Here is a 27,399-nt window from a genome sequence, read left to right as displayed (position 1 = left end):
AAATTAAAGTAAATGTCAACTAGTTTACTTCCAAGGACACAACCACTATTTTGCACTCGATCAACAATAGAAGACGCTTACAGTTTTTGTAGTAGTGTAAGGTTTTGAATACCAGCCGCTATGGTTCCAGTTAACCCGCTTGAAGACAAGTTTCTGGTGATTCAAAAGCATGACTGTTAACATAATCTAGAGATAAGTATGTTTGTGCATGCATGCGTGATCTTACGACTTACAAGGACGTTATTCTTGGAGGTGTAGAAATAGCGGTGTAGCTACAATTCAAACCGTCCCATGCATACATTTGAGGGACGCAAGGATCTCCTTGCCACTTGATTCTACTCAATCCATAGGCAGTTTCGATATCTTTGATAGCAACCACTGATGTGAAAGTTTAACATGCGAGGATTAACATATATAATAAATTGATCTTACATCTTTATAATAAATAACGTACCATCGTTTTCATCTGTTTCCGATTGTGGGAATTGGATAACCGTGTAGATCTCAAGAGCATTTAGTAGAGGAGGAAGAGTTGATTTCGAGGTTTTTATTAGCTGGTAGCTACATTTCCCTCCATCGCAAGTCTCTGGAGACTTATTCATGAAAGTATCAATCAGTAACTTTGAAGGAACAAAAGCTTCAATAGTAACAGCTCCATTCCATAACACGTCAAATTCCCTGGTATCGTTGGCATGTAAATCTTGTATCTCAGCGAAGTGGCTATACAAGTAATATTGGTCACCATGTTTTTCCGGCGTCCAACTGACTGTCAATGGCGCACTGAGATTGGAAGGTATAGCAGCGGTTGCAAGAGCCTTTTTTGGTGGAGCATAATTGTTATCATTGCTAACTTCGAGGGTGGTGAAAATCTGAGACCAACTCGTGGAAAGAAAGTTAAACCAACTACGATCGTAAGCATCATCGGGGTACCTATATGTGAAACAAATAACGTATTAGTCTTGAACATGTACCTATATGCCCTTTTGGAATATCTATACTACTACAACAAACATAAACTGATGGACAAAACTTAAACTATCTATTTAATTACAAAAATGCCACTCAAGTAATAATTTAACACAAGATTTTAAAAATATACTTAACGATTTTTAGATACACAAGATTTTAAAAATATACTGCCCAAAATATTCCTATAATAACACAGTTTTCAAAAACTGATTACAATTTAAGTAAATTAGGAATTAATTGACATGTATATATTATGCATATTAACTACACTTTTGGATACACTTTGTCTTAATCAGCTCCACAAAATATTCATAATATCAGTGACATTCTAACATACTTACTGTATCCTTAACTTATTGTTATCATATTAACTAAAAAAAGATAATAATCTTTCAAATACAATCTATATTTTTAACTAAGCATATATTAGATTAAAAATAAGTATCAGAAAACAAAATATATAAAATGGACAATGTGAATATTATTTTTATATATACTATAAAATAAATGAAAGTATGTTAATGCTTCAATTAAAATCATTATCAAAAATATAAAGCACATATAATCCTTTTATATAAATACTTCATAATAGAAAATTAAATGTCCTACGACAAAATCGTAATCTAAAAATTTAACTAACCAGATAGGATACTTTTAAATATTTTAAATTAATGTGAAACATTTTATCGTAAAAATATTTTATGTTAATTTTAAATTAATGTGAAATATTTTATCATAAAATAGCATCCGAGACCTAATTATTTATTAATAAGAACTAAAAATGTTTTAAATACATGTAAATAATCAATTAAATAATCAATTTATGTAAAATAATAAAAATTATTTATAAATATGTATTTTATGCATATCTACATTATTGCTTCTATACGAAATAAAATCTAACAAGATAAATAAATAAATAAATATATATATATATATATATAATCGGTTAACAATATTGACTGTTGAAGACACAATAAAATTATTGTTGATATCTCCTATCAAATTGTTGTGTTTAAAGTACATATTAGAAATATTTATATTGACAAGTTTTTAAAATATATACATTCAATCATATAAAATATATTTTTGGATAATATATAAGTTAAAGATGACGTTTACACGGATGTGCGGGTCAAAATCTAGTTTTGATTAAATATTTAGTATTTTAAGAAATAAATAAATGAATATGGATTCCACAACTGTTGAACCTTACTTACCGTAGTAAGCCATCTGTTTTGTTGGCATACATCCTAATGAAAAGATTCAGGGAACCTGACTCTGTGTTGTAAGAGTTATTACCCAACGGCCGTAGTTCCAAGGCTGAGATCATTGGTGTAGTTTTCCCTGTCTTAACAAGACAAATCTGCAATGAGTTTGATGTTTGGGTGTGAATAATCTCATTCACTGTACCATTCACAAACTCTTGTAAATCTATTGTTGCCCACGGATTAGGGCCTAGATGCAGATCAAATTGCGGGTAAGTGTTAAGATCATCATAATTCCCATAAACAAACCTAGCCCTAATCAAATATTTCCTGTTATTCTCAACAGGCAGATTATAGCAGTTGCGTATCCCTTCCGGGAAATATCTCAGCCTCGTGTACGGCTTCAGGTATTGACTCTCCAGATTCGCCTGGATTTTACCGATTTTGCCACTCTGTATGAACTTTGCATCAGAGGAAAACTGTAGTCCGGTTGATAGCTCATTATAAGGAGATGGTTCAGTCACAGGTAAACCACAATCCAAACTGATAAACCCTGACAAGAGACATGAACTAAAAAGTGAGAATCCAAAAAAATAAAAGAATTTCAAGTACAAAATGATTGAGACACAATAGGAACAAAAATTAGAAAGAAAGGAACAAAATAATAAGAATAACGAAGAATATATGTTACTACTTATTGTTCATTCCCAAATTTGACAAAAAAAAAAATTTGTGTTCTATAATTCGTTAAAAATAGAGAAATGAGAATGAATCGTGTAAAAAATATTTTCGGTAAATGGTGTACATTTAAGGAACCAAATTTATTTGGTACATTTTAGAGCCAAAGCATTAAGAAGAAGTGGATACCTTGTTGATCCTGAGCTTGAATAAGACCAATAATAGCAAAAACTCCTAATACCAGAAACAAAGGAGTATTCATAATTGCTAAGATGTCAAAACATCACCAATGCCCGAGTTTGAGAGAAACTCAACGTATAAATAGATAAAATCTAAACGGAAAAGAAAGTCAAGCCTCTGGCAACATGGCAAGATGTCCTGAGTGTGGAAATATTTAAAAAAAAATCAAGTAAACGAAAAGTAAATGTGTTTTCTATTGCAACTAACTTGACTCTAGGGACATTGGCCTGCCAATACTGTTTATAGTTTTCTTGGTAAAAAAAAAATAGGCAACTTGTTTTTCTGGAGAGAATCTGTCAATCACAGCTTGTTTAAACATTACCATCGTCAACTCATTCATGGAAAATATTGAGCAGGCCTGCCAGTACGTTAAGGAATAACAGGAGACAAAGTCTAAGAAGAACATCTTAATTCGTAATTCTATTAAGTAGAGGCTAAGTTGCTTAGCGTAATGAATTCGTTTAAGAGCAGAAATAAGTCAAATAGCTAACCGCGGTGACCGCGAGACCTCCTGTCAAGAGAAATTATTAGTTTCTTTTTCGGGTATCAATCAGGCTGTGACTGTGGCCATAGCTCATTAGAACTGTTCCAAACCGCGTTGATAATCAAAGCTTATTTACGGTTGCAAATTGAGTAAAATTTATCTATGCCGTGCTCATCTATCAATCTGTACACACACTCAGCTATTTTATACACTTTTGAAATTTTCCTGGTTCAACTGACCCCCTTCATTACAAGTGGGTCCAAAGAAGCCAAAGAACAAAGTATATGATATTAAAGATAAATGTAATAAAATTAAAATGTTATCTTATGAAAACAATAATAATTCTACTTTACACTCTTTGGCTATTTTTTCAAATTATGTTGTTTCCTTATTGGTACTACAAATTGAGAACACTCAAAACTATATTTCCCCAGGAACTACTGAACTATCCAAGCTAATGTTCATTCATTGAGACTCCAAGCCTTGATTGCTATTCATTCATCCTTGAGTTTTCACAAGCAATACACTCTTTTAACTCGATGATAACCTGAGACATGGTTGGTCGTTTTGAGGAAATAGGATCAGCACATGACATTGCCAACTCAAGAGCTCTCCACGCAGAGTTAGTTTCATAAACCCCACCAAGGTTTGGATCCATGATCTCAGTTATATCACTTTGGTTAAGTGTAGAGCCAACCCATTCTGCTATGTTACACTCTTTAGAGATAACGGGTTGGTTTGTGATCATCTCCAATAAAACGACCCCATAACTATAGACATCACTCTTCTCAGCCAACCGACCTGTACGATAATATCTGCAAGACAAGGAAATGGTAATACTATGTAACCACTGATGAAGGAATATAATGATTCAGAGCAGCATGTGTGTGTATGTGAAAAATAAAGATACTTACTCGGGATCAAGGTATCCAATAGTACCAGCAATCACCGTTGACTCTTGAGATTCACCTCTACTTTGGAAAGATCTTGAGAGCCCAAAATCAGCTAGTTTGGCCTTGAAATTCTCATCCAACAATATGTTGGCAGTTTTGACATCTCTATGAACCATTGGTGGTGTGCATCCAATATGTAAGTACTCCAATCCTATGAAATGGAATTATTATCAACTGGTTGCTGTAACACAACTAAAACACTATATTTCCCTAGAATTATTTTTAACTTAGTACGAACCAAGTGCTGTATCCAAAGCTATATGTAGTCTGACACTCCAGTTGATGACGGATCTACCTCTTTTTCCTGTATATTAGATCGTCAGATCCATAAATGTTTCTTGAGTTAATGCTACACGTGAAATATCTATATATAACCTGACAAATGTTGTTTCAAGTCTGCATTGGGAAGAAACTCATAAACGAGGGCCAAGTGATCGCTTTCATAGCAATACCCAACGAGGACCACCAAATTTGTATGGTGAACTCTCACAAGAAGATCAACCTAAGGTAAGACTCATGTCAAGAAAATATTGAAAGGCAAAACCATTGGTGATACTAGAAGCACATCATTATTTAGATGGGAAAATTTCAGAACTAAAATACCTCTGCTTTGAATTCTTTATAACCTTGAGCTGAAGATTTAGAGAGTACTTTAACAGCCACCTGATCAGAATCATTTACAGTACCATGATACACCATGCCGAATCCTCCTTTACCTAAAACTCTTTGGAAGTTATTTGTCATTTGTATAATCTCTGAATATGTGAATCTTTTGCTGTTTTTATTAGCAAACTTGAGCTTCATCCTTGACTTCCTCGGTTGACCTGTACATCAGAATAGGGATGTTATCATATATATACATTTTTATTTCTCTTTTTTTAATGGAACATAGCAACGGTATTCTTAGTTGATGTCTCTTGCAAATACCTTGTAGAACTGTTGACTTTTTATTTTTGAATATAAGAAAAAGAACCAATATAGCAATGACAACGGCTGCAGAAACAACTGATGCAACAATTGGTACAACTGGTTTTTTCTTATGTGGTTTTATACATGAATCAGAGAAACAAAGCTTTGGATTTCCTTCAACTCTACAAGAAGAAAATGTTTGTACAGGACATCAGCAATTGCACAAAACAGGCTATGGATAACAACATATAAAAGTTCATAATTCAATGTGGAGAGTTTCTTACAATAGCTTTAGTCCTTCCCTTTGAAGAGCTTGCGGAATTGAACCACTGAGATTGTTCCCGCTTAAGTTTCTGTTAAAAACAACCATGATCTGAGATGGGATTTGATAAGTATAAGAGAATATGCTGACAGAAACGTACATGACTGACAACGATTTCATGTTGCCTAGAAAGTCCGGCAGCCCTCCAGTCAAATTATTATTGGAGAAGTCCCTAATGTTGAGAAAGTTTGTACAATTTATTCCAATCCATATATATAATACTAATTTTTTTTTGGTAATCATATATATAATACTAATTCCTCGCCTTCAATTAAAAATATTAATACTTACATCGTTTCTAGTTGCGTAAGATTTTGAATGGCAGCGGCTATAGTTCCAGTTAAACCACTTGAAGACAAGTTTCTAGTGAAATGTTCAAAACCACATTCAAAAGTGTTAATGATCACGATTACTAGGAGATCTTGAAGAGTGAGGTGCGTGCATGAGTACTAGTGAACTTATGACTTACAAAGTAGTAATTCTTGGGGGCGTGGACATATTCGTGTTGGTGCAGTTTAAACCGTCCCACCTAAACTGTTGAGGGACGCATGGATCACCTTGCCAGCTGATTCGATTCAATGCATAGGTGGCTGCTATGTTTTTTATAGCACCCACTGACATACAAAAAAAGTTTTGATCTCTTGAGTACTCTATTGGATTTATTGTTTATTTTTTCTACCAACATAGCAAAGCAAAGCATAGATCTTATATGCATAACATCGACAAGAAAGTCACATACCATCGCTTTCATCTGTTTCAGACTGTGTAAACTGAATAAGTGTGTAGAATTCAAGAGCATTAAGTAGAGGTGGAAGAGTTGATCTCTTGGTTCTTATCAGCTGGAAACTGCATTTCCCTCCAGTGCAAATTAGCGGTGACTTGCTAGAGATAGTATCTATGATTCGCCTTCTTGGAATGAACGGGCCGGACTGCTGTACTCCATTCCATAGCACGTTGAACTCCCTAGTTTCATTCGCCTGCAAGTCTTGGATCTCAGCAAAGTGAGCGTAAAAGTAGTATTGATCATCAGGATTATCTGGAATCCATTCTATCGTCAATGGCGAACTGACACTGGTAGGCGTGGCAGCATTTTTTAGTACATCTTTCGGTATAGCATATTTGTTGGAATTGACCACGTCGAGATCAGTGGAAATATGGGTCCAATTTTCCTTCTTAAAGTACGGGCTCCATACGCGATCATATATATCGCTTGAGTACCTGGAGGGTGGGAACAATGTTGTTTTTTAGCAATGGATTAATTATGTCAAGAAACAATTTCATTAATATGTTCAGTTGAATTTGACAAGCCCAATCTCCATAGCTTAAAACGATTAAAATCATGTTCCTCTTCAGAGTTAAAAGTACCAATGTTAATTATTGTAAAAACGACTTTTATCTGAATTAATTTAATATTCATTAAAAAAGAAGAGTATTGACTTACCGTATATCATAACCTGACTTGCTAAGATAGTACCGCCGATGACTTTTCAGGGAGCCAGATTTAGTGGTATAAGAGTCTTTTCCCATGGGCCGTAATTCCAGAGCTGATATTAGTGGTGTAGTTTCGCCAGTCTTAGCAAGACAAATCTGCAACAAGTTTGATGTTGGGATGTGTAAAATATGATTCCATATACCATTCAACCATGTTCCTACATCTATCGTGGCCCATAGATTAGGTCCAAGATAGAGATCGAAAACAGGTGGACTGTCAAGACCATCGTAATTTCCATATATAAAGGAAGCTCTAATCAAATATTTACGTCCCATCTGCACATTCAGATTGTAACAGTTCCGTCTTCCATCTGGAAAGTATCTTATTGTTGCGTATGGCTTTTCTAATCTATCCATCTGAATTCTAGCAGTTTTTCCACTCTGGATGAACGTTGCGTCTGAGGAGAAGTTCAGATGGGTATAAGTCTCAATATAAGGAGACAGTTCGTCCGCAGGTAGCCCACAATCTAAACTGGTGAACTCTGTTGAGTGTTAACAGACATCATTTAAAGATTAGCCATAAAAATCAGTGCACTTCTGAGAAACCAAAACGTTTGTAAAAGATTTTGTCAAGCAAAAGAAAAAAACTTTAGTATGGGAGGATGTATATAGAAAAAGTAAGATACCTTCTTGGTCTTGAGCTTGAATAATATGAATGATGGCCAACGTTGCAAGCAGCACCAACAGAAGCCAGAAAGAACTCTCCATATTCTATTAACTCCTGAGGAAATAATGAAGAAAACTTTTACCAATGAAGAAAACCAGTGAGAGATAAATAGTGAATAAATAAGCAAAACCCAAATTGTACACTAAAATAAAAGACTGAATTTTACAAGTCAATAGTATGTTTCCACAATGTAACAAGAAGAATGAAAAGAGTAGCGAATAAACAAGCAAACCCAAATCATACACTACAAAGAAAGACTTTTTCAGGCCATTGTTGAAAATAAGTAAATGTGTTTTCTTGTGCCAGCTTCACCCAGGGAAGAAGGCAAGGGTTAAGAGGACAACAATGTACCAACATCACTATCACCAACTTACCAAGCGAATTTGGAGTAGACCCAGAAGCACGTTATGGAACAAATTTTTACATCAAAGGAGAATGAGTTGACAAGTCTGGGAGTAAATCCATTCTTTCTCACTAATTTGAGAATCATTTAGGGTTAAAGATAATCGAATAAGAACTCACAATTCATATTATTTTCCTTTGATTTTCTAGAATATTTGATTTGTGATCTTTCATGGCGTGACACTCAAGAGTAAACACATGAAAAGAAACCGATTATAGTTAAGACAATTAATGAAGAATTTTCTCTGTGTTGGACAGCTCTCACTAATTTGTGCCTCTTGTAGGTTTAACTGTAGGAAGTTGGTTGTGAAGACTCCGTGGAAATCAGAACCGGTTTTGGTCTGATTGAATGATTTGAATTTGTATTCCGATTTAGGAGTCGGTTTAATCTTATTGTAATACATGCCGAGTCATCACTTTCATTCTCGGAGAGTTTGTTACAGAGTGGGGTCCACAGCTGGAGGCCTTTTTACAGTCGTTATCTAGCGTCTGTGACAAGTTGTAGAGTGTGTGAGTTGTTCTGGAAAACAAGGTGAGAGAGAAAAGCGATAGAGAGAGAGAGATTTGTTTCTACGGGGGTGAGTGATTTCTCTTGGGGTTTTTCCGCTAATCAGAGATACTACGATGATACGGCGGCGTTAGATTCAGTGAGCTTAGTGAATTCCGAGGTGATCCTCGACCAGACGTAGAGTTGCTATTTGCGTTCGAACTGGATAATATCTTGCTGTGTTTTTTTGTGCTTTCACGATCTTGGTTCTTTTAGGTGTTTTAGATTGATCACACGAACTCGATTCATTGTTGCGATTCGATTACAAACGAACTAGATCTCGTACTGACTCGATTCCACAACATTAACAAAGGTGATTATCATCAACATTCACTGCATGACACTAGGATTTGTACATTAAGTGATTATAAGCCTCACAGTGCCGGCTCTTACCCTGTGCACAAGGCACATTTGCACAGGATCCCTAAAAAATAAATAAAATTTAGTTAAAATTTAAGGTCCAATTTTGTAGAATTTAGGGCTCTTTTTTGCAAATTATTTTTATTGCTTCTGAAAAGTTAGAACTTGCACAAGGTCCACTCAAAAATTAAGCCGGGCCTGAAGCCTCATATGCATGCGTTTCAGATCCAAATTGAGTCATCCTATCGATCTTCACGGCGTACATGGCAAGATGTCATGAGTCTGGAAACAAAGAGTAAATATGTTTTCTATTGCAACGAACTTCACTAGGGACACTGTCCTGCCAATACGTCTGTTTATAATTTTCTTGGTAAAAAAATGGGCAACATGTTTTTCTCGAGAGAATGCAATTTTGAAAACGAAAATGTTTCTGAGAAGAAGGTGTGTGAAACGTTGTTTGTCTTGCGCTTGAACAATATAAATGATGGAACCGTCAACAAAAAGAAAACCAAAAGGCATGATTAACCTCAGTCTCTTAGCTCGAGGTTCTTAACTCATGATTTGATATTTTTTTGGTTTTTTTGTCTTTTTCTACACTTTTCGGCTAAAAACAGCTTTTATATCTCTTATTTAAGAGACAGTTTTTAGTTTTTTTTAGTTAAAATCTAAAAAAAAACTAAAAACCATCTACTAGCTGAAGCTAAAAACCCCAGTTAAGACTTAAGAGAATAGGAATAAATGAATAATCATGCATGGTCTTGTGAAGGATAAAAAATAGGGATAATTTGCTTAAAACCAAAGAAAACTTATGATATTAGCTAAGTACCAACAACAGTAAAACTTGTAGTTTTGTTGGCATAATGGATAATATGTAATGACGAAATTAGCCTTAGAAGTTTCGGATAGAACTTGTGTCCTATAGGAAAGTACAATTAATAGGTTAGCTGAGAATATTTTATTAGATTTGCCGATATTTGGCAAAGATTTAGTATAGATTTGATTATATTAAACAAAAATACTTGTTTTCTCTCTCATTATTGTTCTTTCTTTCTTCATCTTCTTCTTCTGTTTTTTTTTACGTTTGCCTGATGAATCTAAACAAAATTAAAAAGATCGTGAATTCTGAACAATCTCATGAGTTCATAAGTTTCTCTGCTTATTTCTTTAGGAGTTCATGAGTTGCGAACAGCCAAAGAAGATCATGAATTTCCTTGCTTCTTTTTCCATTTTCTTCCTCTACATAAACACTTGAGCGCATCCAACCATTCATCATCATTATCACAGTCCCGAACAAGATTATGAGTTCTCTCTACCAGAGTTCATTCTCTATCGTACAAAAAATTCCCCGGGTCATTTTTCCAACAATCAAGACGGTACCGTCTCAGAATTAGCTGGCTGTCTGGTCGTGTATATGGTTGTTATTCGTTTAGCCAGCTAATCAAATATGGACCTGGTCTACTTTACCATCCTCCACTTGATAAAAACTCAGTGACACGATGTGAACTAACACAAACAAAGATCATAGTTAGTTGTTTTATATTCTTTTCAGTGACACATAATGAACTGATCTTGCAAAACAGGTTTGGAGAGGAGCTTGAGAAGTTCTAAATAATTTGTATTGAAAATGCTAAATTCTTATTGATGATAGTTACAATAAGTTAAAAACTTCTAATATGATGTATCAAAGAGCTATGCTATGATAATATGATAATTAGACGAGTACAATATATAATGGTTGTATATATTAATTCTTAGCTTGTGTATAGAGGAGTTTAGCCGGTTATAAATGATTCAAATATATTATTCTTGAAATGATGGTTATTTACATTTTAGCTTAGCCATACACATTAAAATATTGATTTGCTTATCAGTGCACAATGTGAACTAACACAAAGATCATAGTTAGTTTTCTTATATTGAGTTCAATGACACGAAGTGAATTAATCTTGTAAAACAGGTTTAGGGATGAGCTTGAGGAGGTCCAACTAGCTAATTCGTATTGAAAATGTTAAATTCGTATATTGATGATAGTTACAGTAAGTTAAAAATTTCTAATATGATATATCAAATAGTTATGCTATGATAATATGATAATTACATGGCTACAATATAGCATGGATGTATATATTAAATCTTAGCTTGTGTATAGAGGAGTTTAGCCGGTATAGATGATTCAAAAATATTATTCTTGAAAATGATGGTTATTTGCATTTTAGCTTAGCCATACATATTTGATTGAAATGAAAGGTTTTAGCCTATCTTTTTTATTAGTTGAAGTAGTGGATGGCTACAATATATCATGGACATGTAAATTAAATCTTAGATTGCGTAGACCATATTTAGCCGGTTACAAAGGATTCAAATATATCATTCCTAAAAGTGGTGGCAATTTGACTTAGCCATACATATAAAGTGATAGACAATACTTTATTTGCCAACACGGATAACAACTTGAGAATACAAACTCAGGGACACTTAACAATCTACATATGAAGAATATACATAACAAGAGTCTAATAGTAAAATAGAGAATGGTAGATGACACATAGAATTACTATTAAGAGTAAAAAATCATGTATTTTTTTAAACATAATATTAGTTTCAACAAAAGGAAATACAAAATACTTAAAAATGTTGTTAACCGGATAAAATAGGCAAACCTGAGCTAAACATAATTTTAGCCCGCAAGAAGAAAGGTTAGACGTCTAAATGACTCAGTATCACCAAAACTTGTTTTAAGTTAGGCTATGGACAACTAATTTTATATTTCCATTGCTAACACATCATTTACGTTATATGAAATATAATAGTAGCATATCAATATAAAATTAGGTAAATTACTTATTATAAGATATGATGCTTACATGTTAGTTAAATGAATTTTAACATTCAAATTAGAAATATCATTTGTAATTGTATTAGAAAAACATATGACTAATTGCAAATGTTATACTACATGGTAGTGTATAGCCGGCTAAAAACATTATATGTCTTTTTAAAAGATAGTATTAGCTTTAACAAAACAAAAAGAAGTACTTGAAAATGTTATTTACCGGATAAAACAAGCAAATGACAGCTAAAAATAGTATTAGCTCGCAAAAACACAAGTTAGACGTCTAACAATGACTTAGTTTTAACTTATGCTGTATATGAGACTTGCTATTAATTTTGAATAAAATTTTGCATTATTAACATATTCAAGATTAATAGCAAGTAGATAAATAAGTTGTTATCTGTTATTAAATAAGTTAACCATTCAACAACAAATCTCAAAAATCTAAATTCAATGATACATGTAGAAATATTATCAAATTGTTACAGTGTTGTTAGATATGTTAATAGGTTAAGGTACATTCTTATAACAACTTTTTACATCCTCGTCATATTCCCTCACAACGTATTCTAGATATACACCATTGTTTTCCACATTCTCGGTTTTTGCTTTAAAGTTGCTAGGTTTCAAAATTGCAGTTTCACACATCAATATTACATTCTCCATCTTAACGTCTTTCATCCTCGTCAGACAAAACAATTGCGGATCTTCAGTGGCCTCATATAATGCATCTAACTTGTACCTATATAGAGGTGTATTGTTAGAGTTAAAAATAGCAGTTACTCAAAAAGTTATCCAAGTAATATTTTTGATAACGGATTTAGTGTATAAAATTCTGAAACTATTTACCTTAGCCTCGATTTCTTGCATGACCAGAGATCATGCTTAGTTTCGCAGATGAATTTTTTGGTGTGTCGTCATCTTCATCGGCATCTTCCGACTTGGTGGAAAAAATTCCAAGGCACTACCTGGATCGATTAGGTAACTTCATGCAGTTCAAGCCAGTCAGGTATGCAAATTCTCAAAGTGAAAATCTTACTAGTTTTCCGGCAAAAAAGAACCACGCCTCATGTTTCTTCGCGACCTTTAGCTGCTTGGAAATGATGAATCGACCAAATCATTCTGAGAAAGAGGGCTTTTCAGGTATCTCAATAAGTTTGCCAAAGGGAAGGATCTGATGGTATCTACTTGGCGTTCGTCGGTTCTATATGGTGTCTTAAGATAGAGAATCTAGGGTTTGTTTGATGGATTGGAGATGTTTTTGAGAGGAGAGAGGTTGGGAGACTTTTTGGATTGGTTCGGATATGATGGAATAAAGAAAAAAGCTGAAAAATATTGATTTTTATAATCTTAAACAAGATAAGAGTTGTAATTTTGGTCTGACAAATCCTGTTACAAATCCTATCGTATCTTTGGGATATATTTTTCCTATACACACCGAATATGAAATATAGGGGTATAAGTGTCCTCTATAATTATCAACAGTGTCTGAAATGTGGGCTCTTGGCAGTGTGCTAAATAGCTGATAGATGGTTGGTAGGCATTCTAATTTCCCTAAAAAATAGAATGTCTAGGCTAAAAGAAAAACTTTCTCTTTACCAGAAAAAGAAAAAGAAGACTTTCCATAGAAATACTCCAATTAAATTTCATTAAGTTATTTATACCCAATGTTAATACTCAAACTAATTACCGGCAGCAAAAAGAAATCCATTAAACTATGTTAATTTTAATCAAAAATAATAATAAGTTTCATACAAAACTTAAAAAATCTTAAAAATTCAAAAACAAATCTTAAAAAATTTCAAACTTTATTGGAAATTCTAAGAATAAAAGTAACTAAATTTAGGATAATATTTTATAATTTTTTTAAAAAATTAATTATGAAGAAAGTAAATAAATTATTTTTAAACTTAAAATATAAAATAAAATTGAACTTCTTAAGATTTTCTTTTTGATTTTAGAGATTTTCTAAGTTTTGTTTGAAACTTATTATTAAAATGAGCATACTTTTGGTATTAAAATGTGCCCATTTTTAAAAGTAATTTTATTAAAACGAGCAAAATAATTAGTCTGAGATATTAAATTGGGTAAAATAAATTTTGGGTATTAAAAAGTTTAACGAGATTTAGTTGAGGTATTTTTATGGAATTTTTTCAGAGAATTTGTGAAGTCAAATTATACATTTACAAGTTTAATAAGCAGTTTTCTTAAAACTATTTTACTCTTAAATCATTGTTTTATTGATTTCATATCTATCTTATTAAAACTCAAGTACAAAATTGGAGTGCTTGGAGACTTGAATAGGATTATTAAAAAATTTGGAGTGTTTGAAAACATGGATTGTAGTCTTTTTTTTAAAAAAAAAATTGTTTGAAAACAAGGATAGTAGTATTAAGAAAAAAAGTAATGGGCTTATGTTTTTTAAAAAAATTGAAAATTCATCATATTATCATATTATAAGAAACTATCTATCTAGGCCAGTTTTAAAATATACCAAAATGGGTCAATCTAATTGCCTAAATTTTTTTCTTTTCTAAACTAACCATTAAACAAAATTTAAACTTTATATACATATTTCAAATCAAAATAATAATGCAAAGTTGATTTATATCAAAAATTGATTCAAAAAGATACATATATTCAAAAATGGATTTTTACTAAACTATTTTTCAATAACCATTATAAAAAAATATTGTCAATATATAAAAGAAAAATACAATACAAAGCCCAATTTGAAATACCAACTCAAATTATGATTTTTATATTTCATATTAAGTTTTAAAATATAATATATGTTATTATTTATATGATGGTATGTATAAAATACTATTAATTATATGATTACTTATGTGATGGTACATATAAAATACGATTAATTATATGATGACAAAATACGATATATAATAATGACTAGGGATGGGCTTTTGGGTACCTATACGGGTTTGATTCTGATCGGTTTGCATTTCGGGTTTTCGGGGTCAAAGATTTCAGCCTTATTAGAATGTTTCTAAATTTTGGTTTGAGTTCGATTCAGAACTTTGCGGGTTTGGTTTGGGTTTGGATAACTAATTTAAATTATTTTTAAAGTTTTAAATCATTATAGATTTTAAATTTCTCAAAATGTATAAATAAAATAATATATTACGTATAAATTTGAATAACATATGTCAGAATACCTAAGCTTAACATATCAATTGGCTTGATTTAAAATTTTGGATACGAAATCAATAATTATTTTATGTATTTTTGGTGATTTGAGCATACTTTAACTATTTCAGATATTTACTTTTGACTATCTATATATATTTTCAAGTATTTAAACCAATTTAAAACTATCATTCTTGATGTTTTATATACGTTAAATCTAAAAATAATTTTTATATATAAGTATATAAATCCATTTTAGATAAATTTGGGTACCCGAATACTTCGGTTCGGATCAGATTCGGTTCTCTAAATAACAAAATTTTGAATAATTAGAATATTTAATCAATTTATGTTCGGGTTTGATACTATATTTTTGGATCGGTATCGGTCATGTTCCTCGGATTCATTTTTTTAAATCCTAATAATTACATGAAAAACAAATATCAACATATTTTTCAAAATATACACCCGCGCAGGCGCGCGGGTCAAAGTCTAGTTAGAATTACAAGAAGATAAAACTAGCAAGCTAACACAGAGGACGCCATCCCTTTTCCCCAGGAGCCATCCAAGTGGCCAAGCTCATGTTTCAATTCTTAAATCTTACTCAGAAATAGTGAAAATAGAATATTTGTTTTATCCTTTTGGGCAATACTTCTATATCCAAAAGCTTATTACACAACACATGTAGGTTCTTTTCCTAAAGAGTCGTCCTATCTAGCTATAGGAAACATCTCAGTATCAACGAGCACGGTAACTTCAGCCGATCTATGAGAGTCCATCCTGCCTCTACTCATATTTCTCCTCGATTTTTCAGATTCAAGACACTCCTTCAGTTCGACAACAACCTGAGACATGCTTGGGCGTCTTTTGGAAGAAGGATTTACACATGACATTGCCAAGTCAAAAATTCTCCATGCAGAATCAGAGTCGTAGTCTTCTTGAAGGTTTGGATCCATGATACTCCTAATATCTCCGCTATTTACCTCTAACCCGACCCACTCTGTTATGTGAGACTTTTCACGGGATTGGTCAATCACGGGTTGGTTTGTGATCATCTCTAGTAACACAATCCCGAAGCTGTACACGTCGCTCTTCTCGGTCAACCGATTTGTACGGTAATATCTGCAAGGCAATGAAAATGGTATACTGTTATCTAAACATATTATTCAACCACTGAAGAAGAAGAGAAAAAAAAACATTTTCCAGCATGTTGTGATGTTAACTAACAATCCTTACTCGGGATCAAGGTATCCAGGAGTACCAGCAATCATCATCGAAACATGAGATTCATCTCCTACTGGAAAAGATCTGGACAACCCAAAATCAGCGAGCCTGGCCTTAAACTGCTCGTCTAACAATATGTTTGTGGTTTTGACATCTCTATGAACCATTGGTGGTATGCACCCAATGTGTAAGTACTCCAAACCTAAGGAATGGATTCATCTATAACAGCTTGAAAAATGGAAGAAATAATCATTTGGTCTATGGCTTAGCTTAGAACGAACCTGATGCAGCATCCACAGCTATTTGTAGCCGAATGCTCCAGTTGATAATAGATCTACCTCCTTTCCCTGTATGTTAAATAAATAGATCCATTTATATAATAGTTTCACGAGCTATTGCTACATATAAAAATGTCATTTTAAGTTTACCTGTCAGATGCTGTCTTAAGTCCCCATTTGACACAAACTCGTATATCAAAGCCAAGTGATCTCCTTCGTTACAGTATCCTACCAGGTTTACCAAATTGGTGTGGTGAACTCTCATAAGAAGATCAACCTAATTATCCATGTAGAAAACACACACAAAGACCATAAGCTTGTGATCCTAAGAATACTCAAACCTTAAAAAAAAAAAAAAGAAGTTATGCATACTTCTGCCTTGAATTGCTTATAGCCTTGAGTTGATGATTGAGAAAGGAGCTTAACAGCTACTTGTTCATAACCATATAGAGTACCGTGGTAGACAATACCAAATCCTCCTTCCCCAACAACCCTTTGGAAGTTGTTTGTCATATTAAGGACCTCTGAATATGTAAAACTTCTTTTATTGGTTTGGATTGATGAAACAGGTGAATTTGTATACGTAACATTCACAGACGATATACTTGGCTGTCGTTGTTGAGCTGTGGATAAGAACAACGTTAGCGGATAAAAACTAAAATCTAGTTGGATTGCTTTGCAAGTTACCTCCCACAATTGACGGCCTTTTCTTTCTTAAAACAAAAGTAAGTACCAAAACAGCAACGATAATTATGGCCACAGATGCTACTGATGCGACAATTGCCACCGGAAATGGCTTGGGTTTCGGAGGTAGGCATGAACCAGAGAGACAAAGTCTCGGGTTCCCTTGAGAACTATAAAACACAACAAAGTTTTGTTTTCAAGACATTAGTTACAGATATGGGTTTTGGACAATAACTGATTTTTTTTTAGATTTTGAAAAGTTTCTCACAATAACTCTAGTCCTTTCCTCTGAAGAGCCTGAGGAATCAAACCACTAAGATCATTCATGCTTATGTTTCTGTTAAAAAAAGAGGAACAAACTTTGGACATATATACGCATACATGAAATTGAATTGAGATGGAATTTGAAAAATATTACCGAAATATCTAAATGGAAACTTACATGAACACCAAAGATTTCATGTTGCCTAAAAAGTCTGGCACCTCTCCAATCAAATTATTATTGGACAAGTCCCTAGTGTTTTCAAGATTTTCAGTAAGAAAAAACGAATACCTATAACAATTTGCTGCCTCCATATATCAACACTGGTTACATTACTTACAGAGTTTCTAGTAATGTAAGATTCTGAATGACATCCGTTATGGTTCCAATTAGACCACTTGATGACAAGTTTCTGGTGATACGTCCAAAAACACATTGAAAAGTGTGAATGATCATTGATTACGGCTTATACTAACAGATAATATAGAGCGTGTGTACTAGTGAACTTATGACTTACAAATGAATGATTCTTGGTGGTGTAGTGATATCCGTGTTGCTGCAGTTTAAGCCGTCCCATACAGTGGCGGAGCCACATAGAGTAAGGTGGGGGCCATTGAACCCAACAAAATAAGAAAATCTAGTGTAATTATTAGCACTAATCTATATGCCCCCATTCTAAATATTTTAGTTTGATGTCTTTGCCCCCATCAAAAATAATTTCTGCCTCCGCCACTGGTCCCATATAAACTGTTGAGGGACGCATGGATCTCCTTGCCAGCTGATTCTACTTATTCCATAGGTGGTTTTGATGTTTTGGACAGCAATCACTGACATTAATTTTTTTAAATAATACTTAAGTTAATATATAAAATGACTTGACTACTCTATTGTGGTTTATATTTCCTTTTTACTAAACATGCATACAACAAAAGTTTTGACATTATATGCATAAGCATATGTTAAGATTCAAGTAGCTATACTCTCTATAAATCTCAACTTGAAACCGATACAATCACTCGATTACAATCTCACTATAACACTCAAGAACAATCGATATCAACACGATATCAATTGCTTCTCATAAAAATCCTCTCTCGAGAATCGCCTCAAGACCTCAGTCTCCAATGTCTAGTTTGATCACAATACCAATGATAAGATTCACAGAATCTAACCACCTTTACATATAAAGACTACTATCGTATAACTGCCAAAGACTCTAATAGCTGCAGAGTCTTTTCCTCCTTCCTTATCCGTTCAACCATTAGAAGTTCCCGCCTCATCTCCCTGACGTGGCACTTCTTCCGCATCCCACACTCTCTTGCCTTGCTTCTTCCTCGAATAGTACACTTGCATAGGTGTATCAATACCCCCCCCCCTGCGACACTAAGCTTGTCCTCAAGCTTAAAAGATGGAAATTCCCGCTTGAACTCCTTAGCCAAAACCCACGAATTATCATGCGACTGCAACCCGCTCCACTTAACCAACAGCTCCAAAGCCCCTGTTTCATTGTAACGAGTAGCTAAAACCGATTCTGGCTGCACAATTACCTCCTGCAAATCATCACACACTGGAGGTAACACCGAAACCTGATGATGCGACCCTAAAACCCGCTTCAACTGAGACACATGAAACACTGGATGTATCCTGGACTCCACCGGTAGACGTAAACGGTACGCTGCCTTCCCAATACGCTCCAATATCTCATAAGGCCCAAAATACTTGGCAGATAACTTCTGACACACTCGCCTTGCCACTGATTGCTGTCGATAAGGCCTGAGTTTAAGAAATACCTCCGTTCCCACGTCATACTCAACATCACGACGATGCTTGTCCGCATTATTCTTCATCAACTGCTGAGCTTTGACCAAATGTGCCTTAGCATCCGTCAATATCGCATCTCGAGTCTTAAGCATTTCCTCCAAGTCAAAGTTATCAGTTGATCCCTCTTCATACTTCAATAACACCGGAGGATCTCTCCCGTATAACACCTTGTAGGGAGATGTCTGAAGTGAGGCATGGTGAGAAGTATTATACCATAGCTCAGCCCAACTCAAAAACTTAAACCATCTCCTTGGGTGACTAGATGTGAAACAACGCAGGTACGACTCCAAAGTGCGATTAACCACCTCCGTTTGTCCATCTGTTTGAGGATGGAAAGCAGTGCTGTAACGGAGCTTAGTGCCTGCAAGACGAAACATTTCCTTCCAAAATGTACTCAAAAACACCCTGTCTCGGTCTGAAACAATAGAACGAGGAAATCCATACAAACGCACGATCTCAGCCACAAACTTCTTAGCTACATCCACTGCCGTAAAAGGGTGGCTAAGACCCAAAAAATGAGCACTCTTCGACAGACGGTCCACCACTACAAATATCACGTTGACACCATGAGACGTCGGAAGCCCCTCGACAAAGTCCATGGAAATATCCTCCCAAACCACCGATGGAATAGGTAACGGCTGCAGGAGTCCCGCCGGTGATAACGTTGATGTCTTGTGAGTCTGACAAATCTGACACTCCGCCACATAACGCTGAACATCCTTATACAACCCTTCCCAATGAAACATCCGTTGAATACGTTTGACTGTCTTCAACACCCCCGAGTGCCCTCCACCTAGGCCATCGTGATTCTCATGTAATATCACTGATATAAACTGAGAACTACGTGGTATGACCAATCTCTTCTTATACCACAGACGCCCATCGACCATAGTATAATTTGAACTCCCAACAGAATCTGCTTTCACCTGAGCAATTATTGACTGTAAAGACTGGTCCTTATCAATCTCCTGATACAGGTCCTGTAGTTGAATCACTGAAGGAACTGTGATAGCTAGCAACGCGCTCGACCTTTCCACGGGTAAAGACATACGGCTCAATGCGTCTGCTGCCTTATTCTCGATCCCTGGTTTGTAAATGATGTCGAAATCGAAACCCAACAGCTTAGTTAACCATTTCTGATATTCCATATTTACCTCCTTCTGTTCCAGCAAAAACTTCAAACTCTTCTGATCTGTGTGTACAACAAACTTGCGCCCTTGCAAATAGTGTTTCCACTTATTCACTGCCATCACTACTGCCATGAGTTCGCGTTCATAAACCGGTTTCTGCTGCTCCCTTGCCGTCAAACCGTGACTAAAAAATGCAATTGGTTTATGTTCCTGCATCAGTACCGCCCCCAATCCAAACCCTGAAGCGTCTGTCTCCACCACGAACAGCTTATCAAATTGAGGCAGAGCTAAGACTGGTGTCGATATCATAGCCTGCTTCAACGCGTCGAACGCCAGCTGAGCCTCTTGTGACCAGAGATACCTATCCTTGCGAAGTAGTTCCGTTAAAGGCTTTGCTAACACGCCATAACTTCGGACAAACTTTCTATAGTAACCAGTGAGCCCGAGAAAACCCCTCAGATGCTTTATACTCGTTGGAGTTGGCCATAGCTTCATCGCAGCAGTCTTAGACGGATCAGTAGACACTCCTTCTGCCGTGATGATATGCCCAAGATAATCAACCCGAGACTGACCAAATAAACATTTCTTCTGATGGACAAACAGGTTGTTTTTCTCCAATATCTCCATCACGATCTGGAGATGTTGCGCATGATCATCAATGTTTCTGCTATAGACCAATATATCATCGAAAAACACCAAAACGAAAACTCCCAAGTAAGGTCTGAACAGATCATTCATCAATGCCTGAAAGGTTGCCGGTGCATTCGTCAAACCAAACGGCATAACCAAGAATTCATAGTGACCGTCTTGAGTTCGAAAAGCCGTTTTCGCAATGTCTTCTTCCACCATTCGTATTTGATGATATCCAGCACGAAGGTCCAACTTCGAAAAGATGGTTGCGCCATGTAGCTCATCAAGTAGCTGATCTATCATGGGAATCGGGTACTTATTAGGCACTGTTGCTCGATTCAGTGCGCGATAATCGATACAGAAACGCCATGAGCCGTCCTTTTTCTTGACCAGGAGAACCGGGCTAGAAAACGGACTGGTGCTTGGACGAATAATACCCGACTCGAGCATCTCCTTAACCATAGTAGTCATGGCTGCCTTATGCGCTTGAGGATAGCGATAAGGCCTTACACTGATTGCCTCAGTTCCTGTTTTCAGTGTAATTGGATGCTCTCTTCCACGCAGAGGTGGTAATCCCACTGGTGGTGCAAAAACTTTCGTAAACTGATCCAAAACCGTGATTATCCGCACAGGAATTGGTGTTACTACTTGTTGCTGCACCTGGTGATTACCAAACCAAAGCTCAACTCCTTCCTTCCCTGTCGGAGTTGTGGATACTAAAGATTTCAGGGACGCATGAGTGTTGTAGATCCCTATGTCACCAACCAAAGTAACCATTTCGCCCTCGTGTTTGAAACGCATCTCATGCTTCTCCCAATCTACTACACACTCCCCCAATGTTCGCAGCCATTGAATACCCAGAACCACATCTACTCCTCCCAGTTCCAGAGCGACAAAGTCCGAAGTGAACTGTAACCCTTGCATCTGAACTGAGACTGCTTCACAAATCCCTAATCCCTTCACTTGTATTCCCGTCCCCAGCAAGACATTCAAACTGTGGTCATGATGCAGTTTGAGTTGTGCCTTTTCCACGAGAGTAGGGGATATAAAATTGTGGGTAGCGCCGCTATCCACCAACACTATCACTTCATACTTCCCTATCACGCCTCGTATTTTCGTTGTAGTGAGTGATTCCATGCCGATAAAAGCATTAAACGATAACGCCATCAATTGTACCCCTTGCTTCTCTTCTTCCACTTCTGTCACCGCGTCAAACTCCTCCAAAACTTCCATCTCCACTCCTCCGATAACGGTGATCACTTGAAGTTCTTTGTTTGGACAGACATGCGTTCTCGAAAACTTCCCGGCGCACTGGTAACACAAGTGATTCTCCTTACGATACTTCAGCTCTTCCTCTGATAAGTGTAAACGAGGCCTGAACTGTTGTCGAGGTCCTTGTTGTTCCTTTGTATCAGGAAGCTGCTTCTGCGGTACCGTAGCTGCTTTAAAAGGTGTGTACGTATATGACCGTTGTTGCTTATTAGCTCCTGTCTTTACTGCACTTAAAGCTTGGCACAGTAGACTATCTTCCATCTTGACTACTGCTGCTTTATGTGCTGTCAACCCCTTTGGTTCCTTCAACTTAATTATCTCCTTCATTTCCTTCTTGAGGCCTTTATAAAAGATGTTTACCAAGTTCTTCTCGTCAATGCCCGTAACCTGAGCTCTCAGCTCCTCAAATTCACTGATGTAGTCTTGAACTGATCCCGTCTGAGTGATACTACAGAGCCGCTTCCCTGGTTCATCGTCAATCGAAACCGCAAATCTGGCTAGCATCCTTTCTTTGAAGTCAGACCAGTCTATGAACCGCTGCTCTGTGAACTCGCCTTCAAACCAATTCAAAACTTTTCCTTCTAGACTCAGTGAAATCAACTCCAACTTCTGCTCCTCTGTGTACTGACCTACACGAAAATATCTTTCCACTCGAAATATCCAGCCATACGGCCTCGATCCATCAAACACAGGTAGTTCTATTTTCCTCAGCAAATTTTCTCGGTTCTCTAGTACCACTCCCAGTCCCCGATAACCTAGCAGGTTGTTCTCCGGTTGTACCATAGGGTTAGGATGTTGTACCTGAGCTTCGATATCGATATGCGAAGAGGAGGCGATCGATTTGCCGTTAGGCTTCTCCTTGGTCTGATTTGATTCGATCCTCTCCACTGCTTCGGAAAGCTTGAACATATGCTTCTCCATCATATCGAACCGTTTCTCCCACATCTCCATCCGCTGAAACGACTCGTCGATCTTCTTCTCCATCTCGTTTCCTGACGACACCAACAGTTTACAGCCATCGCTGAAAACTTTGAGCTCCCTGTGGATCTCTTCAATCGATTGCTCCATCTCGGCGACCTTCACCTCCGACGCCGATTCCTGAGCCATCGCGATGTTCGATCCGATCACAAGCGCACCAGTTGTTAAGATTCAAGTAGCTATACTCTCTATAAATCTCAACTTGAAACCGATACAATCACTCGATTACAATCTCACTATAACACTCAAGAACAATCGATATCAACACGATATCAATTGCTTCTCATACGAATCCTCTCTCGAGAATCGCCTCAAGACCTCAGTCTCCAATGTCTAGTTTGATCACAATACCAATGATAAGATTCACAGAATCTAACCACCTTTACATATAAAGACTACTATCGTATAACTGCCAAAGACTCTAATAGCTGCAGAGTCTTTTCCTCCTTCCTTATCCGTTCAACCATTAGAAGTTCCCGCCTCATCTCCCTGACGTGGCACTTCTTCCGCATCCCACACTCTCTTGCCTTGCTTCTTCCTCGAATAGTACACTTGCATAGGTGTATCAGCATAACATACCGTCGATTTCATTTGTTTCAGACTGCGGAAACTGGATAACTGTGTAGACCTCAATAGCGTTAAGCAGAGGTGGAAGAGTTGATCTGTTGGTTCTTGTCAGCTGAAGACTGCATTCCCCTCCTTCACAAGTTCTTGGCGACGCGCTATAGATAGTAAATGCAATAAATTTTGGAGGAGTGAATAGGCTGTGTATAACTTCTCCATTCCAAACTATGTTGAACTCCCTGGTTTCGTTGGTCTGCAACTCTTGGATCTCAGCGAAGTGTCTGTAGAAGTAATATTGATTATTAACGTTACTCGAATTCCATTGGATCGTCAGTGGCGCACTGGAATTTGTAGGTGTTGCAGCAGTTGTAAGTGCTGCTTTTGGTGGAGCATAACCATTGTTTGAATTATTTACTTGGAATGTGGTGGAAATCTGGGTCCATTCCCTCTGGAAGTACGGAAGCCATACCCGATCATAGATATCGCTAGGGTACCTGAAAAGGGGTTTGGAAATGGACTAATAAATAAGAATAATGTATCTTTTTTTTTAAAATTGTAACATACTCCCTCTCTGTTTCATTTTAATTATTATTCTAGATCTGAATACACAGATTAAAAAATATTTAATTTTGCATATTTCCAAATTAACAACATTATTAACAATACATTTAACCACATTTCAATCAATACGAAAATAGATTAGAATATAAAGTCAATAGATTTTGCATTATAAATATAAAACGAAAATTTTATTCTACACCGACAATTAAACTGAAACTGATGGAGTATTGTTTACTGATTGTACTCTTTGTTACCATTAATTATATATAATGCACCAAACTTAGTTTTAAAAAATGATGGAATATATCATTTTCATGCACTTTTGGGGCGTTGTAGTTTGATCAGATTTATTGTAAATTCTAAAGTATGGAGATGCTTCATTGTTTCTCTTGTATTGTACTTGCTTAAATCCTTTACAACAAGAAACAAAGCATACAAGATAGAACATAGGAGAGAGAGAGAGAGAAAAAAAAGAAGAGAAAACATTCAGTTGAAGTTGAGGTACCTTATGAAATTCTCCGACTCCGTAAGATATCTCCGAAAGAAAAATTTGAGGGAACCAGAATCAGTGATATAAGTATCATTTCCCATTGGACGTATCTCCAAGGTGGATATGAACGGAGTAGTCGTCCCTGTCTTAACCAGACAAATCTGCAACGAGTTTGATATTGGAATGTGCAATATCTCGGCCCGTCGACCATTCACTTGTTCTTGCAAATCTATCGTGTCCCATAGATTAGGTCCAAGATACAGATCAAAATTGGGGTTAATATCAAAACCATCATAATTTGCATATATAAAATAAGCCCTGATCAAATGATTTCTGCCTTTCTCCACACTTAGATTGTAACAGTTTCGTGTTCCATTGGGAAAATATCTCAGCGTTCGGTATGGCTTCCCGAATTCGCTTTCTTGGTTTGCTTGGATTCGACCAATTTTTCCGCTCTGTATGAAATTTTCGTCGGAAGAGAACGACAGTCTAGTATAAGTGTCGCTATAAGGAGACAGTTCATTTGCAGGTAGCCCGCAATCCAAACTGATGAACCCTGTTAGCAGACATGGTTAACATTAACCATTAAAACCAGTGCACTTCTGCTATACAACGTTTGTCATGAAGTATGTATATAGAACAGATAAAATATCAGATACCTTCTTGGTCTTGAGCATGACCAATATAAATGAAGGCGAAAGTTATCGTCACCAACAAAAGCCCAAGCGAGCTATCCATGTTTCCCTCAACTCCCAATGAAATCAAGGAACTATTGGCTATGCCGTTGAAGATAAACAACAAATAAATAAGCTGTAACACCCCGATTTATGATCCGATTTTTGGTATATAGTGGTGTATGTAGAGATGTTTAAAAATTTTATTTGGATACATGTGTCACCTAAATGTATTTATTTGTAATCACTTATTTAAAAAAAAATTCCAAAATTAAACGTGTTTAATATTGGAAAGATGAGTGAACTATCCAGATATGATTTGTGATATACTGTGTAAATGATGTCACAATACATGAAAAAATCACATGGTAATTGTAGGATCAGTAAGCAAATCTTATGAGTCTTTATAAAGTTAACACACTACCGGTACCATGGGTTGAATGAGCGGACGTAGAGTTCATTAGCCATGGACAGTCAGAATATTACATAAGCAAACCCAAATCATACACTAAATGAAAGACTTGGTAAGTCAATGTGGTTTCTTCACCATGAAGGACGGTTGAAGAAAGACTCATTGGAGTCAATGGTGAAATTGAGTAAATATGTTTTCTTGTGCAGCTGCACCAAGGAAAACGGAAGAGGCATAAACAGACAACAATGTTTTAACATCAGTACATGGAAAAAAGGAGCAGACCAAGAAGCACGTTAAGAAATAAAATCTTACATTAAATGAGAATCATTTATCTAAGCTAATTCCAAGATGAATTTCCTTCTTTTTTTTTTAATAACGGCTCTCATTAATGTGAATCATATGTTCAAGCCATAGTTTATACTAGGATAAAACATGCGACTTGCGCAATATAAATTTGTTTGTATATATTATCGACAATTTTTTTTATATATTTGATCATTTTATTTATACATATACAATGTTTTTTGTTGTTATTATATAATTTATATTCGATGGACCAGATCAATTTTTATTAAAAATTGTGGAACTAAACTATAATTAATATATCATGGATCGATCGGATTGAACATAAATAAATTACGACACAAAAACTTTATTTTTTTTTCATCGAACACATTCTTCAAAAAAGTGAGCAGTACTGTTTCCAGAGTTGAATTATTTTGAACTTTATCTTCCATATCGTTTTGAAAGGTTTCAGATCAACCATCGAATTGATACATGTCATTTTAATTCTCTTAGTTATATGCTTAAGGAAAACTTACATTTTTGTAATTTAAAGTGGTTTTAAAAAAAATCAAAATATAACATATAAGAAAAAATCTAACATATAAGAAAAATATAATATATAAGGTTTCCTCATTTTTGCTATTTAAAGTCATTTTAAATTTTTTTAAATATATAAAGTTTCCTCATTTTTGTAATTTAAAGTTATTTTAAAATTTAAATATAACATATATTATTATATGGTTAACATGGTTGTTTAACTTTATTTTAATAATATAACATTGAACAAAACAAAGGAAGATGCAAAAATTGTTATTAAATCTTTGTTATTAATAGTCATTAATTATCATATATACGTTAATCATATTATTAGATAATTCCGTAGCTTTTATTTAAGGAAAAAATATACGCTTCTTATGTTTTGGG

The 27,399-nt window shown here is 35.4% G+C and overlaps 3 protein-coding genes across 3 annotated transcripts; all 3 read right to left on the bottom strand.

Moving 5' to 3' along the window:
- Nucleotides 1–1,100: 1,100 nt before the first annotated feature.
- LOC125578993 (probable LRR receptor-like serine/threonine-protein kinase PAM74) lies at nucleotides 1,101–2,878 on the bottom strand (the record flags this gene model as incomplete). The annotated part of the gene is made up of 1 exon (XM_048742170.1): nucleotides 1,101–2,878. A coding segment is annotated over one exon (693 nt), but the record flags the coding sequence as incomplete, so codon positions are not given.
- Nucleotides 2,879–3,851: 973 nt separating this feature from the next.
- Nucleotides 3,852–8,039, bottom strand: LOC106420390 (receptor-like protein kinase At5g59670). The gene is made up of 13 exons (XM_048743007.1): nucleotides 7,881–8,039; nucleotides 7,205–7,736; nucleotides 6,503–6,981; nucleotides 6,233–6,377; nucleotides 6,055–6,126; nucleotides 5,864–5,935; nucleotides 5,726–5,794; nucleotides 5,460–5,623; nucleotides 5,136–5,356; nucleotides 4,908–5,034; nucleotides 4,771–4,836; nucleotides 4,494–4,683; nucleotides 3,852–4,394 (listed from the first exon to the last, which is right to left on the bottom strand). Exons 1-13 carry the CDS (start codon nucleotides 7,960–7,962, stop codon nucleotides 4,070–4,072), a joined length of 2,544 nt encoding a protein of 847 aa, XP_048598964.1. The 5' UTR covers nucleotides 7,963–8,039; the 3' UTR covers nucleotides 3,852–4,069.
- Nucleotides 8,040–15,651: 7,612 nt separating this feature from the next.
- LOC106420505 (probable LRR receptor-like serine/threonine-protein kinase At5g59680) lies at nucleotides 15,652–26,015 on the bottom strand. The gene is made up of 14 exons (XM_048743006.1): nucleotides 25,764–26,015; nucleotides 25,120–25,660; nucleotides 24,069–24,547; nucleotides 18,402–18,485; nucleotides 18,176–18,236; nucleotides 17,999–18,070; nucleotides 17,839–17,910; nucleotides 17,665–17,733; nucleotides 17,400–17,566; nucleotides 17,085–17,335; nucleotides 16,863–16,989; nucleotides 16,716–16,781; nucleotides 16,447–16,636; nucleotides 15,652–16,332 (listed from the first exon to the last, which is right to left on the bottom strand). Exons 1-14 carry the CDS (start codon nucleotides 25,840–25,842, stop codon nucleotides 15,921–15,923), a joined length of 2,670 nt encoding a protein of 889 aa, XP_048598963.1. The 5' UTR covers nucleotides 25,843–26,015; the 3' UTR covers nucleotides 15,652–15,920.
- Nucleotides 26,016–27,399: the final 1,384 nt, after the last annotated feature.

The sequence above is a fragment of the Brassica napus genome, chromosome A10, assembly GCF_020379485.1.
Source record: "Brassica napus cultivar Da-Ae chromosome A10, Da-Ae, whole genome shotgun sequence".
NCBI lineage: Eukaryota > Viridiplantae > Streptophyta > Magnoliopsida > Brassicales > Brassicaceae > Brassica > Brassica napus.
This window is presented reverse-complemented; position numbering and strand designations above follow the sequence as displayed.